Genomic DNA, 15,106 nt, shown 5'->3' on the forward strand with positions numbered 1-15,106 from the left:
TTCCTGACAGGTTTGTGACCAATCCCATTTTGGATTCTTCTTCAGTAGGTTATTCAGTGGTGCTGCCTTGGTGGCCAAACTGGAAATGAACTTGCTGTAGTAATTCACAAGCCCCAAAACCGAACAAAGCTCCTTAACATTTTTGGGCTGTGGAGCATTCACCACTGCCTCCACCTTTCTGGGTGAGGTTGAGAGGTCAGTTTCATCCATCACATATCCCAGGTACTCTACTGAGGGCTTCAGGAACGAGCATTTAGATTTCTTACAGCGGATGCCATATCTTTCCAGTCTTTGCAGGACACTACCTAGGTTCTCGAAATGAGATGGGAGGTTTTTCCCAGTGACGAGCTTGTCATCTTGGAAGCAGATTACACCAGGAAGGCCCTGCAGTATTTTGTCTATGGCCTGCTGGAATAAGGCTGGTGATGACATGTTTCCAAATGGTAGTCATTTGTATTGATATAGACCCCTGTGTGTGCTGATGGTAAACTTCCTGGAATCTTCACTCAGCTGCATTTGCAAAAATGCCTGTGATAGATCAAGCTTTGTGAATAATTCACCTCCATTCAGAGCAGCAAACAGGTCCTCAATTTTCGGTAGTGGGTACTGATGTACTTCCGGGGAAGGATTATGATGATTTTATAGTCACCACATATTCTGATAGACCCGTCATCTTTCACTACTGGGACTATTGGAGCTGCCCATTCTGCACAATCAACTTTCTCAATTATCTGAAAGTTTTCAGGTTGTTCTAGCTCCTGCTCGATTTTCTGTTGCATTGAGTAGGGAACTGGACGTGATTTGAAGAACCTTGGAGAAACTTCGGCCTTCACAGCAAGTTTGGCTTCAATGTCTTTAATGACTCCAAGACCTTCTTTGAAGGTCAGTATGCTTGTCTCACAAGGATGGCAACCTGGAGCTACAATGCACTTTATTTATTCTATTCCAGTCCAGCCAAATTTCTTTTAGCCAGTTCCTGCCCATAACCGACGGGTGACACCCTTTCACAAAGATAAGTGGCTGCCTTGCTATTTGATCTCCATATTTAGCTTGAACAGACATTTATCCAAGCATATTCACAGGCTCACCCCAGTGTAGGTGCTAAGCTGGGGGAGGGTTTTCTCCAATGGGCATTTCTTGAAAATATTCTCCCATGTCTTCTCTGAAGCAAAAGAACCAGATGCTCCAGTGTCAACCTCCATTTCAACCATTTTACCATTTAAGGCAATGCCAACTTTTAGTCCTTCATCTAGTTTCAGATCAGACTGAATACAATACAATTGCTCTTCTGTATTGTCGCTATCAGTTTCACTTTGTGTCTCGTCTGGACTCACATTAGTTTTGTATCTTGTTTCCAAGTAATGGGCCTTTTAAAACTACCTGTTTGTTTTCAAGCATGACTTGTCTGTGTGCTGCTTGTGAGCCCTTTTCTTGGTGGTACTACTTTACTCTAATCAGCCTTTGGTCTACATGCACACTGTATGTGTCCTTTTTTTCCACCGTAGTGACAATCAGCAGTTCTCCACTAGAAATTGAAACATGGATACAAAAACAAGGAAGTAATGATGTACCTTTTATAAAACATTGGTTCAGTCTCAACTGGAATATTGTGTCCAATTCTGGGAAGGATGTGAAGGCATTAAAAAGGGTGTTGAAAAGATTTGAGTTGGTTCCAGAGATGAGGTACTTCAGTTAAGTAGGAAGATTGGAGATACTGGGGTTATTCCTCTTAGAGAGCAGGTTGAGAGGAGATTTGATAGGGGTGTTCAAAATCACGAGGGATCTAGGCAGAGTAAATAGACAGGAACCATTCCCTTTGGCAGAAGGGTTGAAATCAGAGGACACTGATTTACAATGATTCGCAAAAGAAACAAGTTAGAATCTGGAATGTGCTGCCTGTAGGTGTGGTGGAGGCAGATTCAATCATGACTTTCAAAAAGAAATTGGATTATTATCTTGGGGAAAGAAATTTGCAGGCTGTGAGAATGGGACTAGCTGAATTGCTCTTACAGAGAGCCAGCATGAGCTTGATGGACCGAACTGCTTCCTCCTGTGCTTTATGCATTCTATGATTCTTGTTCTTCCAAGTCTATTCTAGTCAATTTTTGCTTCATTTCTGCAAAGTGTTACCTAAATTTAAAACTTTGATCCATGACTCACTTTTTCCCTAATACCGAACGTTGAATTCTATCGTATTGTACTCATTATTAGTGAGGTGTCTCCTTTCCACTAGATTGTTCACTCATTTGGACTCACGGCTCATCACTAAATCTACTATGGCCTGAGACTGAGTAAACTTCAGCCTCTGTTTATTAAAGTTCAGATCCAATCATGGCTTTCAAAAGGGTGTTGGATAACTATCTGTAGGGAAAATGTTTTTTGGGCCATGGGGAAAGGGTGGTGAAGTGGGACTAGCTGAAAGGTTCTTGCAGAGAGCCAACATGGACATAATAGTACAAATGGCCTCCTTCTGTGCTGTAGCCATTCTACGATTCAAAGGTAGAGGAAATCTGGAACTCTCCCCCAAAAAGTTGTTGAGGCTGGGGGTGGTGGTGGGGTAGTGGGGGGTCACTTGGAAATTTCAAACTGATATTGTTAGATCTTTGTTCGCTAATGGTATTTTAAGCGTTACAACACCAAAGTGGGTGGATGGAGTTAATAAACAGATCAGCAGCTGTGATCTAATTGACGACGGAAGAACCGGTTAGAGGGGCTGAATGGTCTCTTCCTGTTGTAAACAATTTGATTCCAACACCGGAATGATTTGCAACATATTCTGTTTATTGTATTTGATCAAGTCCAGACACACACAATGTCTTTGATCAGCAGACATACGGAGAAGTGAACAATATCATTGCATTGCCCGAGATTGAGTTGAAACTTTGCTGAGCCCCACCCTCACCAACACCATCATGGCTGTTTCATTTTGACATGACAAATGATATTGTAAACAAGACCCCTGGAAATGGAAGTTTCGTCAAAACAAAAGATGGCAACTTGTTTATCATCTGGGATGTAACTAATCATCCTGGGTTCCACTGACCTGCTTCCCATCTCAGGTCTATATCAGCTATCTCATTATACACAAACATCCTAGCTATGAACTTAATTATTCCATTAGTTCCAGCTACAGTATAAATCTACAAGCTATCAGCAAAAGAAACCAAGAGCTTTAATCATAAGAAATTTAAACCAAACTCTAATCCTATGTTAATACATAAACATAAGGATACTGATTGCCAACAGTCACTGTTAACACTAACACAAGAATGGTCATAATTGAGGGACAGGAACACTTCCAGCAACAATAGACCTGTACCCCAAAAAGATTCAGCACCTAGAGGAGAGGAGGGGGACCCGTACACCAAAAATAGTCAGCATCTTCAGGAGAGGAGGGGGACCCGTACCCCAGTGAAAGTCAGCACCTTCAGGAGAGGAGGGGGACCCTGTACCCCAGTGAGAGCACCTTCAGGAGAGGAGGGGGACCTGTACCCCAGTGAGAGTCAGCACCTTCAGGAGAGGAGGGGGACCCTGTACCCCAGTGAGAGCACCTTCAGGAGAGGAGGGGGACCAGTACCCCAGTGAGAGTCAGCACCTTCAGGAGAGGAGGGGAACCTGTACCCCAGTGAGAGTCAGCACCTTCAGGAGAGGAGGGGAACCTGTACCCCAGTGAGAGTCAGCACCTTCAGGAGAGGAGGGGAACCTGTACCCCAGTGAGAGTCAGCACCTTCAGGAGAGGAGGGGAACCTGTACCCCAGTGAGAGCACCTTCAGGAGAGGAGGGGACCTGTACCCCAGTGAGAGTCAGCACCTTCAGGAGAGGAGGGGACCTGTACCCCAGTGAGAGTCAGCACCTTCAGGAGAGGAGGGGAACCTGTACCCCAGTGAGAGCACCTTCAGGAGAGGAGGGGACCATGTAACCCAGTGAGAGTCAGCACCTTCAGGAAAGGAGGGGGACCTGTACCCCAGTGAGAGTCAGCACCTTCAGGAAAGGAGGGTGACCTGTACCCCAGTGAGAGTCAGCACCTTCAGGAGAGGAGGGGAACCTGTACCCCAGTGAGAGTCAGCACCTTCAGGAGAGGAGGGGACCTGTACCCCAGTGAGAGTCAGCACCTTCAGGAAAGGAGGGGGACCTGTACCCCAGTGAGAGTCAGCACCTTCAGGAGAGGAGGGGACCTGTACCCCAGTGAGAGTCAGCACCTTCAGGAGAGGAGGGGACCTGTACCCCAGTGAGAGTCAGCACCTTCAGGAGAGGAGGGGACCTGTACCCCAGTGAGAGTCAGCACCTTCAGGAGAGGAGGGGGACCTGTACCCCAGTGAGAGTCAGCACCTTCAGGAGAGGAGGGGACCTGTACCCCAGTGAGAGTCAGCACCTTCAGGAGAGGAGGGGGACCTGTACCGCAGTGAGAGTCAGCACCTTCAGGAGAGGAGGGGGACCTGTACCCCAGTGAGAGTCAGCACCTTCAGGAGAGGAGGGGACCTGTACCCCAGTGAGAGTCAGCACCTTCAGGAGAGGAGGGGGACCTGTACCGCAGTGAGAGTCAGCACCTTCAGGAGAGGAGGGGGACCTGTACCCCAGTGAGAGTCAGCACCTTCAGGAGAGGAGGGGGACCTGTACCCCAGTGAGAGTCAGCACCTTCAGGAGAGGAGGGGGACCTGTACCCCAGTGAGAGTCAGCACCTTCAGGAGAGGAGGGGACCTGTACCCCAGTGAGTGTCAGCACCATCAGGAGAGGAGGGGGACCTGTACCCCAGTGAGAGCACCTTCAGGAGAGGAGGGGACCTGTACCCCAGTGAGAGTCAGCACCTTCAGGAGAGGAGGGGACCTGTACCCCAGTGAGAGTCAGCACCTTCAGGAGAGGAGGGGGACCCTGTACCCCAGTGAGAGCACCTTCAGGAGAGGAGGGGGACCTGTACCCCAGTGAGAGTCAGCACCTTCAGGAGAGGAGGGGACCTGTATCCCAGTGAGAGTCAGCACCTTCAGGAGAGGAGGGGACTTGTACCCCAGTGAGAGTCAGCACCTTCAGGAGAGGAGGGGGACCTGTACCCCAGTGAGAGTCAGCACCTTCAGGAGAGGAGGGGGACGTGTACCCCAGTGAGAATCAGCACCTTCAGGAGAGGAGGGGGACGTGTACCCCAGTGAGAGTCAGCACCTTCAGGAGAGGAGGGGGACCTGTACCCCAGTGAGAGCACCTTCAGGAGAGGAGGGGGACCTGTACCCCAGTGAGAGTCAGCACCTTCAGGAGAGGAGGGGGACCTGTACCCCAGTGAGAGCACCTTCAGGAGAGGAGGGGACCTGTACCCCAGTGAGAGTCAGCACCTTCAGGAGAGGAGGGGGACCTGTACCCCAGTGAGAGCACCTTCAGGAGAGGAGGGGGACCCTGTACCCCAGTGAGAGCACCTTCAGGAGAGAAGGGGGACCCTGTACCCCAGTGAGAGTCAGCACCTTCAGGAGAGGAGGGGGACCTGTACCCCAGTGAGAGTCAGCACCTTCAGGAGAGGAGGGGGACCCTGTACCCCAGTGAGAGTCAGCACCTTCAGGAGAGGAGGGGACCTGTACCCCAGTGAGAGTCAGCACCTTCAGGAGAGGAGGGGACCTGTACCCCAGTGAGAGTCAGCACCTTCAGGAGAGGAGGGGACCTGTACCCCAGTGAGAGTCAGCACCTTCAGGAGAGGAGGGGAACCTGTACCCCAGTGAGAGTCAGCACCTTCAGGAGAGGAGGGGACCTGTACCCCAGTGAGAGTCAGCACCTTCAGGAGAGGAGGGGGACCTGTACCCCAGTGAGAGTCAGCACCTTCAGGAGAGGAGGGGGACCTGTACCCCAGTGAGAGTCAGCACCTTCAGGAGAGGAGGGGGACCTGTACCCCAGCGAGAGCACCTTCAGGAGAGGAGGGGGACCCTGTACCCCAGTGAGAGCACCTTCAGGAGAGAAGGGGGACCCTGTACCCCAGTGAGAGTCAGCACCTTCAGGAGAGGAGGGGGACCTGTACCCCAGTGAGAGTCAGCACCTTCAGGAGAGGAGGGGACCTGTACCCCAGTGAGAGTCAGCACCTTCAGGAGAGGAGGGGACCTGTACCCCAGTGAGAGTCAGCACCTTCAGGAGAGGAGGGGACCTGTACCCCAGTGAGAGTCAGCACCTTCAGGAGAGGAGGGGACCTGTACCCCAGTGAGAGTCAGCACCTTCAGGAGAGGAGGGGAACTTGTACCCCAGTGAGAGTCAGCACCTTCAGGAGAGGAGGGGGACCTGTACCCCAGTGAGAGTCAGCACCTTCAGGAGAGGAGGGGGACCCTGTACCCCAGTGAGAGCACCTTCAGGAGAGAAGGGGGACCCTGTACCCCAGTGAGAGTCAGCACCTTCAGGAGAGGAGGGGAACCTGTACCCCAGTGAGAGTCAGCACCTTCAGGAGAGGAGGGGGACCTGTACCCCAGTGAGAGCACCTTCAGGAGAGGAGGGGACCTGTACCCCAGTGAGAGTCAGCACCTTCAGGAGAGGAGGGGGACCTGTACCCCAGTGAGAGCACCTTCAGGAGAGGAGGGGGACCTGTACCCCAGTGAGAGTCAGCACCTTCAGGAGAGGAGGGGACCTGTACCCCAGTGAGAGTCAGCACCTTCAGGAGAGGAGGGGGACCTGTACCCCAGTGAGAGTCAGCACCTTCAGGAGAGGAGGATCTTTCTGTTGATTTTTAAGAAACTTGAAGCGGTATTTAAGAAACAGGAGAAACTTTGCTTTTAAAAGTGATATTGTTTATTTTTAAATTAATTTGCCAGAAATGGTAGTTCTAACTGAGGAGTAATTCACAAAACATTTGAAAATTGCCATGATAACATGCACTGAGTCTCCAAAGACAACAGCATTGATAACAGACTCTGTCACACAGTTTAGAATCTGAACAGGATCTCTGTCGTTTGGTTACTCTGGGTCTGTTCTGTTCACTTTGAGGGTAGCTGCCTGTTCACTCCTGATATCCAATTCTCCTCTCATTCTCATGTTGTCCAAAGCAGCCACAATCCACCCCAGCCTGATCTGACAGTGAACAAATCCTGCCATGGTTCTGAATATCAATGGAAGTCCCTCTGCCCATTACCCTCTCCCATTGCTCCCCTTGCCCACTGACATCCCTACCCCTGCCTCTCCTTCCTCACGCTGCTTCCCCTCCCCCACCCTGTGTGTACCTATAATAAAAATTATATAAATAAAAATAATCAGATAATTACCTGTATTCCAGTGAGAGTCAAGGGAGAGGCGATGGGAGAGAGGGAGAGAAGTGATGGGGGAAGGGGAAGGTGACAGGGTGAAATGTAATGAGGAAGGGGGAGAGGTGATGGGGGAGGGGGAGGTGTGATGCGGGAGGGGGAGAGGTGAGGTGGAGGGGGGAGGTGATGGGGAGGGGGAGGTGTGATGCGGGAGGGGGAGGTGTGATGCGGGAGGGGGAGGTGTGATGCGGGAGGGGGAGGTGTGATGCGGGAGGGGGAGGTGTGATGGGGAGGGGGAGAGGTGATGGGGGAGGGGGAGAGGTGAGGTGGAGGGGGGAGGTGAGGGGGAGGGGGACAGGTGATGGGGAGGGGGAGAGGTGATGGGGAGGGGGAGGTGTGATGCGGGAGGGGGAGGTGTGATGGGGAGGGGGAGAGGTGATGGGGGAGGGGGAGAGGTGATGGGGAGGGGGAGAGGTGATGGGGGAGGGGGAGAGGTGATGGGGAGGGGGAGGTGTGATGCGGGAGGGGGAGAGGTGATGGTGGAGGGGGAGAGGTGATGGTGGAGGGGGAGAGGTGATGGGGAGGGGGAGGTGTGATGGGGGAGGGGGAGAGGTGATGGGGGAGGGGGAGGTGTGATGGGGGAGGGGGAGGTGTGATGGGGAGGGGGAGGTGTGATGCGGGAGGGGGAGAGGTGATGGTGGAGGGGGAGAGGTGATGGTGGAGGGGGAGAGGTGATGGGGAGGGGGAGGTGTGATGGGGGAGGGGGAGAGGTGATGGGGGAGGGGGAGGTGTGATGGGGGAGGGGGAGGTGTGATGGGGAGGGGGAGAGGTGATGGGGGAGGGGGAGAGGTGATGGGGAGGGGGAGAGGTGATGGGGGAGGGGGAGAGGTGATGGGGGAGGGGGAGGTGTGATGGGGGAGGGGGAGAGGTGATGGGGGAGGGGGAGGTGTGATGCGGGAGGGGGAGAGGTGATGGGGGAGGGGGAGAGGTGATGGGGAGGGGGAGAGGTGATGGGGGAGGGGGAGAGGTGATGGGGAGGGGGAGAGGTGATGGGGGAGGGGGAGGTGTGATGTGGGAGGGGGAGAGGTGATGGGGGAGGGGGAGAGGTGATGGGGAGGGGGAGAGGTGATGGGGGAGGGGGAGGTGTGATGGGGAGGGGGAGAGGTGATGGGGGAGGGGGAGGTGTGATGGGGAGGGGGAGAGGTGATGGGGGAGGGGGAGGTGTGATGGGGGAGGGGGAGAGGTGATGGGGGAGGGGGAGAGGTGATGTGGGAGGGGGAGAGGTGATGGGGGAGGGGGGAGAGGTGATGGGGAGGGGGAGAGGTGATGGGGGAGGGGGAGGTGTGATGGGGAGGGGGAGAGGTGATGGGGGAGGGGGAGGTGTGATGGGGGAGGGGGAGGTGTGATGCGGGAGGGGGAGAGGTGATGGGGGAGGGGGAGAGGTGATGGGGAGGGGGAGAGGTGATGGGGGAGGGGGAGGTGTGATGGGGAGGGGGAGAGGTGATGGTGGAGGGGGAGAGGTGATGTGGGAGGGGGAGAGGTGATGGGGGAGGGGGAGAGGTGATGGGGGAGGGGGAGGTGTGATGGGGAGGGGGAGAGGTGATGGGGGAGGGGGAGGTGTGATGGGGAGGGGGAGGTGTGATGGGGGAGGGGGAGAGGTGATGGGGGAGGGGGAGGTGTGATGCGGGAGGGGGAGGTGTGATGGGGAGGGGGAGGTGTGATGCGGGAGGGGGAGAGGTGATGGGGGAGGGGGAGAGGTGATGGGGGAGGGGAGGTGTGATGGGGGAGGGGGAGGTGTGATGGGGGAGGGGGAGAGGTGATGGGGGAGGGGGAGGTGTGATGGGGGAGGGGAGGTGTGATGGGGGAGGGGGAGGTGTGATGGGGGAGGGGGAGGTGTGATGGGGGAGGGGGAGGTGTGATGGGGAGGGGGAGGTGTGATGGGGAGGGGGAGGTGTGATGGGGGAGGGGGAGGTGTGATGGGGAGGGGGAGAGGTGATGCGGGAGGGGGAGAGGTGATGGGGGAGGGGGAGGTGTGATGGGGGAGGGGGAGGTGTGATGGGGGAGGGGGAGAGGTGATGGGGGAGGGGGAGGTGTGATGGGGAGGGGGAGGTGTGATGGGGGAGGGGGAGGTGTGATGCGGGAGGGGGAGGTGTGATGGGGGAGGGGGAGGTGTGATGGGGAGGGGGAGGTGTGATGCGGGAGGGGGAGAGGTGATGGGGGAGGGGGAGGTGTGATGGGGGAGGGGGAGAGGTGATGGGGAGGGGGAGAGGTGATGGGGGAGGGGGAGGTGTGATGGGGGAGGGGGAGGTGTGATGGGGGAGGGGGAGAGGTGATGGGGGAGGGGGAGGTGTGATGGGGGAGGGGGAGGTGTGATGGGGGAGGGGGAGAGGTGATGGGGGAGGGGGAGAGGTGATGGGGGAGGGGGAGAGGTGATGGGGGAGGGGGAGGTGTGATGGGGGAGGGGGAGGTGTGATGGGGGAGGGGGAGGTGTGATGGGGAGGGAGAGGTGATGGGGGAGGGGGAGGTGTGATGGGGAGGGGGAGAGGTGATGGGGGAGGGGGAGAGGTGATGGGGGAGGGGGAGAGGTGATGGGGGAGGGGGAGAGGTGATGGGGAGGGGGAGAGGTGATGCGGGAGGGGGAGGTGTGATGGGGAGGGGGAGAGGTGATGGGGGAGGGGGAGGTGTGATGCGGGAGGGGGAGGTGTGATGCGGGAGGGGGAGGTGTGATGCGGGAGGGGGAGGTGTGATGGGGGAGGGGGAGGTGTGATGGGGGAGGGGGAGGTGTGATGCGGGAGGGGGAGAGGTGATGCGGGAGGGGGAGAGGTGATGGGGGAGGGGGAGGTGTGATGGGGGAGGGGGAGAGGTGATGCGGGAGGGGGAGAGGTGATGGGGGAGGGGGAGGTGTGATGGGGGAGGGAGAGGTGATGGGGGAGGGGGAGGTGTGATGCGGGAGGGGGAGAGGTGATGGGGGAGGGGGAGGTGTGATGGGGAGGGGGAGGTGTGATGGGGAGGGGGAGGTGTGATGGGGAGGGGGAGAGGTGATGGGGGAGGGGGAGAGGTGATGGGGGAGGGGGAGAGGTGATGGGGGAGGGGGAGAGGTGATGGGGGAGGGGGAGGTGTGATGCGGGAGGGGGAGGTGTGATGGGGAGGGGGAGGTGTGATGGGGGAGGGGGAGAGGTGATGGGGGAGGGGGAGAGGTGATGGGGAGGGGGAGGTGTGATGGGGGAGGGGGAGAGGTGATGGGGGAGGGGGAGGTGTGATGGGGAGGGGGAGAGGTGATGTGGGAGGGGGAGGTGTGATGGGGGAGGGGGAGGTGTGATGGGGAGGGGGAGGTGTGATGGGGAGGGGGAGGTGTGATGGGGAGGGGGAGAGGTGATGCGGGAGGGGGAGGTGTGATGGGGGAGGGGGAGAGGTGATGGGGAGGGGGAGGTGCGATGCGGGAGGGGGAGGTGTGATGGGGAGGGGGAGGTGTGATGGGGGAGGGGGAGGTGTGATGCGGGAGGGGGAGGTGTGATGCGGGAGGGGGAGGTGTGATGGGGGAGGGGAGGTGTGATGGGGAGGGGGAGGTGTGATGGGGAGGGGGAGGTGTGATGCGGGAGGGGGAGGTGTGATGGGGAGGGGGAGGTGTGATGGGGGAGGGGGAGGTGTGATGCGGGAGGGGGAGAGGTGATGCGGGAGGGGGAGAGGTGATGCGGGAGGGGGAGAGGTGATGCGGGAGGGGGAGGTGTGATGGGGAGGGGGAGAGGTGATGATGGTGGAGGGGGAGGTGTGATGGGGAGGGGGAGAGGTGATGGTGGAGGGGGAGAGGTGATGGGGGAGGGGGAGGTGTGATGGGGAGGGGGAGAGGTGATGGTGGAGGGGGAGAGGTGATGGGGGAGGGGGAGGTGTGATGGGGAGGGGGAGAGGTGATGGGGGAGGGGGAGGTGTGATGGGGGAGGGGGAGGTGTGATGGGGAGGGGGAGGTGTGATGGGGGAGGGGGAGGTGTGATGGGGAGGGGGAGAGGTGATGGTGGAGGGGGAGAGGTGATGGGGGAGGGGGAGGTGTGATGGGGAGGGGGAGAGGTGATGGGGGAGGGGGAGGTGTGATGGGGGAGGGGGAGGTGTGATGGGGGAGGGGGAGGTGTGATGGGGAGGGGGAGAGGTGATGGGGGAGGGGGAGGTGTGATGGGGAGGGGGAGAGGTGATGGTGGAGGGGGAGAGGTGATGGTGGAGGGGGAGAGGTGATGGGGGAGGGGGAGGTGTGATGGGGAGGGGGAGAGGTGATGGTGGAGGGGGAGAGGTGATGGGGGAGGGGGAGGTGTGATGTGGGAGGGGGAGAGGTGATGGGGAGGGGGAGAGGTGATGGTGGAGGGGGAGAGGTGATGGGGGAGGGGGAGGTGTGATGGGGAGGGGGAGAGGTGATGGGGGAGGGGGAGGTGTGATGGGGGAGGGGGAGGTGTGATGGGGGAGGGGGAGAGGTGATGGGGAGGGGGAGAGGTGATGGGGAGGGGGAGGTGTGATGGGGGAGGGGGAGGTGTGATGGGGAGGGGGAGGTGTGATGGGGAGGGGGAGAGGTGATGGGGGAGGGGGAGGTGTGATGGGGAGGGGGAGAGGTGATGGTGGAGGGGGAGAGGTGATGGTGGAGGGGGAGAGGTGATGGGGGAGGGGGAGGTGTGATGGGGAGGGGGAGAGGTGATGGTGGAGGGGGAGAGGTGATGGGGGAGGGGGAGGTGTGATGTGGGAGGGGGAGAGGTGATGGGGAGGGGGAGAGGTGATGGTGGAGGGGGAGAGGTGATGGGGGAGGGGGAGGTGTGATGGGGAGGGGGAGAGGTGATGGGGGAGGGGGAGGTGTGATGCGGGAGGGGGAGAGGTGATGGGGGAGGGGGAGAGGTGATGGGGGAGGGGGAGGTGTGATGGGGAGGGGGAGAGGTGATGGTGGAGGGGGAGAGGTGATGGGGGAGGGGGAGGTGTGATGCGGGAGGGGGAGAGGTGATGGGGAGGGGGAGAGGTGATGGGGGAGGGGGAGGTGTGATGGGGAGGGGGAGAGGTGATGGTGGAGGGGGAGAGGTGATGGGGGAGGGGGAGGTGTGATGTGGGAGGGGGAGAGGTGATGGGGAGGGGGAGAGGTGATGGTGGAGGGGGAGAGGTGATGGGGGAGGGGGAGGTGACAATGTAGAAAGAGAGTTAACACAGGAAGGGGAGAATGTAACAGGAATCTTTACATCTTCCATGAAGTTGTCTCCTCACCAGGATAAACAACCCCAGGCTCCAAGCCTGTCTGTCTGCCCCTGGGGTGAGTATGTGCGGACAGTATCCCTCTAACTGTACACTCTAGGCTAGACATTCACAGTCACTGCTGCTGCTCCGCTCTGTCCCGTGGGTCTCAATGAGCTCAGTTCATGTCTCACACTTTTTAAACTATTTTGGTGATTTCTAGTTTGCTGCAATGGTTCCAGTCATGAAACCTCTTGGTCTAAAAGGAGGGAAAGTCTGGTCTTGGGGTGAGCTTGGTCCCATTTCACTGTCAAATGAATCTTCCAGAGGGCATCTTGCTTCTGGGAGCCCTGTTCAAAGGGGGAACTTCACTGATGGTAATTCTCTCTTTATTCAATGAGGCTGTTCTTCCCTCCCTCCATCCCTCACCCCCTCCCTCCATCCCTCACCCCCTCCCTCCATCCTTTGCTCCCTCCATTCCTCGCTCCATTCTGCCATTCCTTGCTCACTCCCTCCCTCTTGAGAGGAACTCAGTGTTTCAGCTCTGGATGATCCCCTGTGTTTATCATTGGTGCAGAACGTAGAGTGGTGCAGGTGGGGGAATGATGATTTTATACTGATGAATATTGTTTGGGATTGTGAGGAATTATTGTCAGTTTTGATGGAGTATTCCTGTCAGCTCTCTGAAATTCCCTGTCACCAGATCTTCATGGATTGTTAGTTATTCGTTTCCAGTGATTTCCAGCTGAATACAACGTGTGATACAAAAATCCTTTTAGACTCTGGGTGGTGATTGGCTGGTGCCCCAACCTCCACTCCTGCCAATCGAGCTGAGTTTAGGAGGTTTTAAGCTTTCCTTTCCCTTGTTCGGTGTCAGTCTTTGTATCTCCCTCAGCCTGCCCCTCCCCTGCCGTGACTCTCGGAGCCATTTCCTTGTCATCCCCCTGCCTAATGATCAGCAGCCGGCAGGTGAGTACTATCCCAAAGACCAGAGCGTGGGCGTAGCGTTTGAGTGGGTCACCCACCAGCTGGTGGAAGAAAAGCACAGCCAACATCACCAGGAGCAGTGTGAAGTTGGCCACGTCCTTGGGCCTCCCAGGTACCAGTGTCATCACAATGCCACATACCAGCTCCAATGTGCCAATCAGCTTTCGCAGAAGGACTGACGTGATGCCCATTTTCTTTAACACTGGCAGAGCCTTGGCATATTCCTTATATGCTCTTTTCTGCAATTAAAATGATTGGAAAAACACGGCATTAGTTGTTCGTTAAAAGCTCAGTGTAGTTTCAAGGGAGGTTTTGCAGAACTTTACAGCCCAGAAGGAGGCTATTCAGCTCATCATGCTCGTGCTGGCTCTTGGAAAGAGTGATCCGATTAACCTCACTCTCTCCCCACAGTCCTGCAATTGTTTTCTGTTTGAAATCATTTCCAATTCGCTTTGGACAGTTACTACTGAATCTGCTTCCACCCCCATTCAGGCACTGCGTTCCAGATCACAACAACTCACTGTAAAAAAATTCTCCTCATCTGGTTCTTTTGCCCCAAACCATTCTGAGTGTGTGATGGAGGATCCACCCATTCAAGGCCAGCTTGGAATTGTCATTCTGTGTAGAGCCTGCACCGTGAGACAGCGTGATCAGATGTTTAGTGGGTTTAGCACTGAGGGAGTAGGAGGTGAGACTCATGGACAAGATAGGCTGAGAGAGGGCATACGGGGAAATACAAGAGAACCTAGAGAAAGACATGAGATCAGACCGAGGACGGTGGTTGGTGGGGGGGGTGAGATCTATGACCTGATGGGCTGGCGGAAGAGGGGATGTGGCAGAGGTAGCTGATTGGGTTAACTCAATCTTAGTAACAAAGATATCCATGAGTGGTTCAAGAAGGCAGCTCTCATCATCACTTTCTCAAGGGCAATTAGGGATGGGGAACAAATATTGGCCTATCCAGCGACACCCACATCATGTGAAAGAGGTTAGTCAATATTAATGTACTGTTTATTGGTATTATTAATGTTTTCTTTCCACAGGTTTTACCCTCTCTCTCTTTCAAATTAGTCATTGTCATCCCTCTCTAAAAATAACTCACTCTTGACCACTCCTTCCTTGCAAACTACCATCTCTAACCCTCCTTTCCTCTCCAAAGTCCTTGAACATGTCACCTCCCAAATCCATTCCCCATCTTTCTAAGAACTCCGTGTGTGAATTCCTCCAATCTCGTCACTGCCCCTGTACTGAAACAGCTCTTCTCAAAGTCACAATCCGATGTGAGTGTGACAAAGGTAAACGTTCCTTCCTCGTCCTTCTCAACCCATCTGCAGACTTTGACACAGTTGGCCACACCATCCTCCTCCAACACCGCTCCACTGCCATCTCCTGGTTCCATTCTTATCTATCTAATTGCAGCCAGACTCACTTGCAATGGCTTCTATTCCTGCTCCCACACCGTTACCTCCGGTGTCCTTCAAGGATCTATCCTCGTTCCTCCTATTTCTCATCTGCATGCTGCCTCTTGGTGACATCATCCGAAGGCACAGCATCAGTTTCCACATGTACTCTGATGATAATCAATTCTACCTCACCGCCACCTCTCAACTCCCCCTTTATTGCTAAATTATCAGACTGCTTATCCAACATCCAGTAGTGGCTGGGCAAAAATTTCCTCCACTTAAATATTGGGTTGGCTGGAACTGTTGTTTTCTGTCTTCATTCTCGAGCCC

General features: G+C 56.0%; 1 protein-coding gene across 1 annotated transcript; it reads right to left on the reverse strand.

Moving 5' to 3' along the window:
- Window positions 1-12,892: 12,892 nt before the first annotated feature.
- On the reverse strand, window positions 12,893-14,772 carry tmem35 (transmembrane protein 35). The gene is made up of 2 exons (XM_041217424.1): window positions 14,611-14,772; window positions 12,893-13,612 (listed from the first exon to the last, which is right to left on the reverse strand). The coding sequence occupies exons 1-2, from the start codon at window positions 14,770-14,772 to the stop codon at window positions 13,223-13,225; spliced, it is 552 nt and encodes a 183-aa protein (XP_041073358.1). The 3' UTR covers window positions 12,893-13,222.
- Between the last annotated feature and the right edge of the window lie 334 nt (window positions 14,773-15,106).

This window comes from Carcharodon carcharias, chromosome 22 (assembly GCF_017639515.1).
Source record: "Carcharodon carcharias isolate sCarCar2 chromosome 22, sCarCar2.pri, whole genome shotgun sequence".
NCBI lineage: Eukaryota > Metazoa > Chordata > Chondrichthyes > Lamniformes > Lamnidae > Carcharodon > Carcharodon carcharias.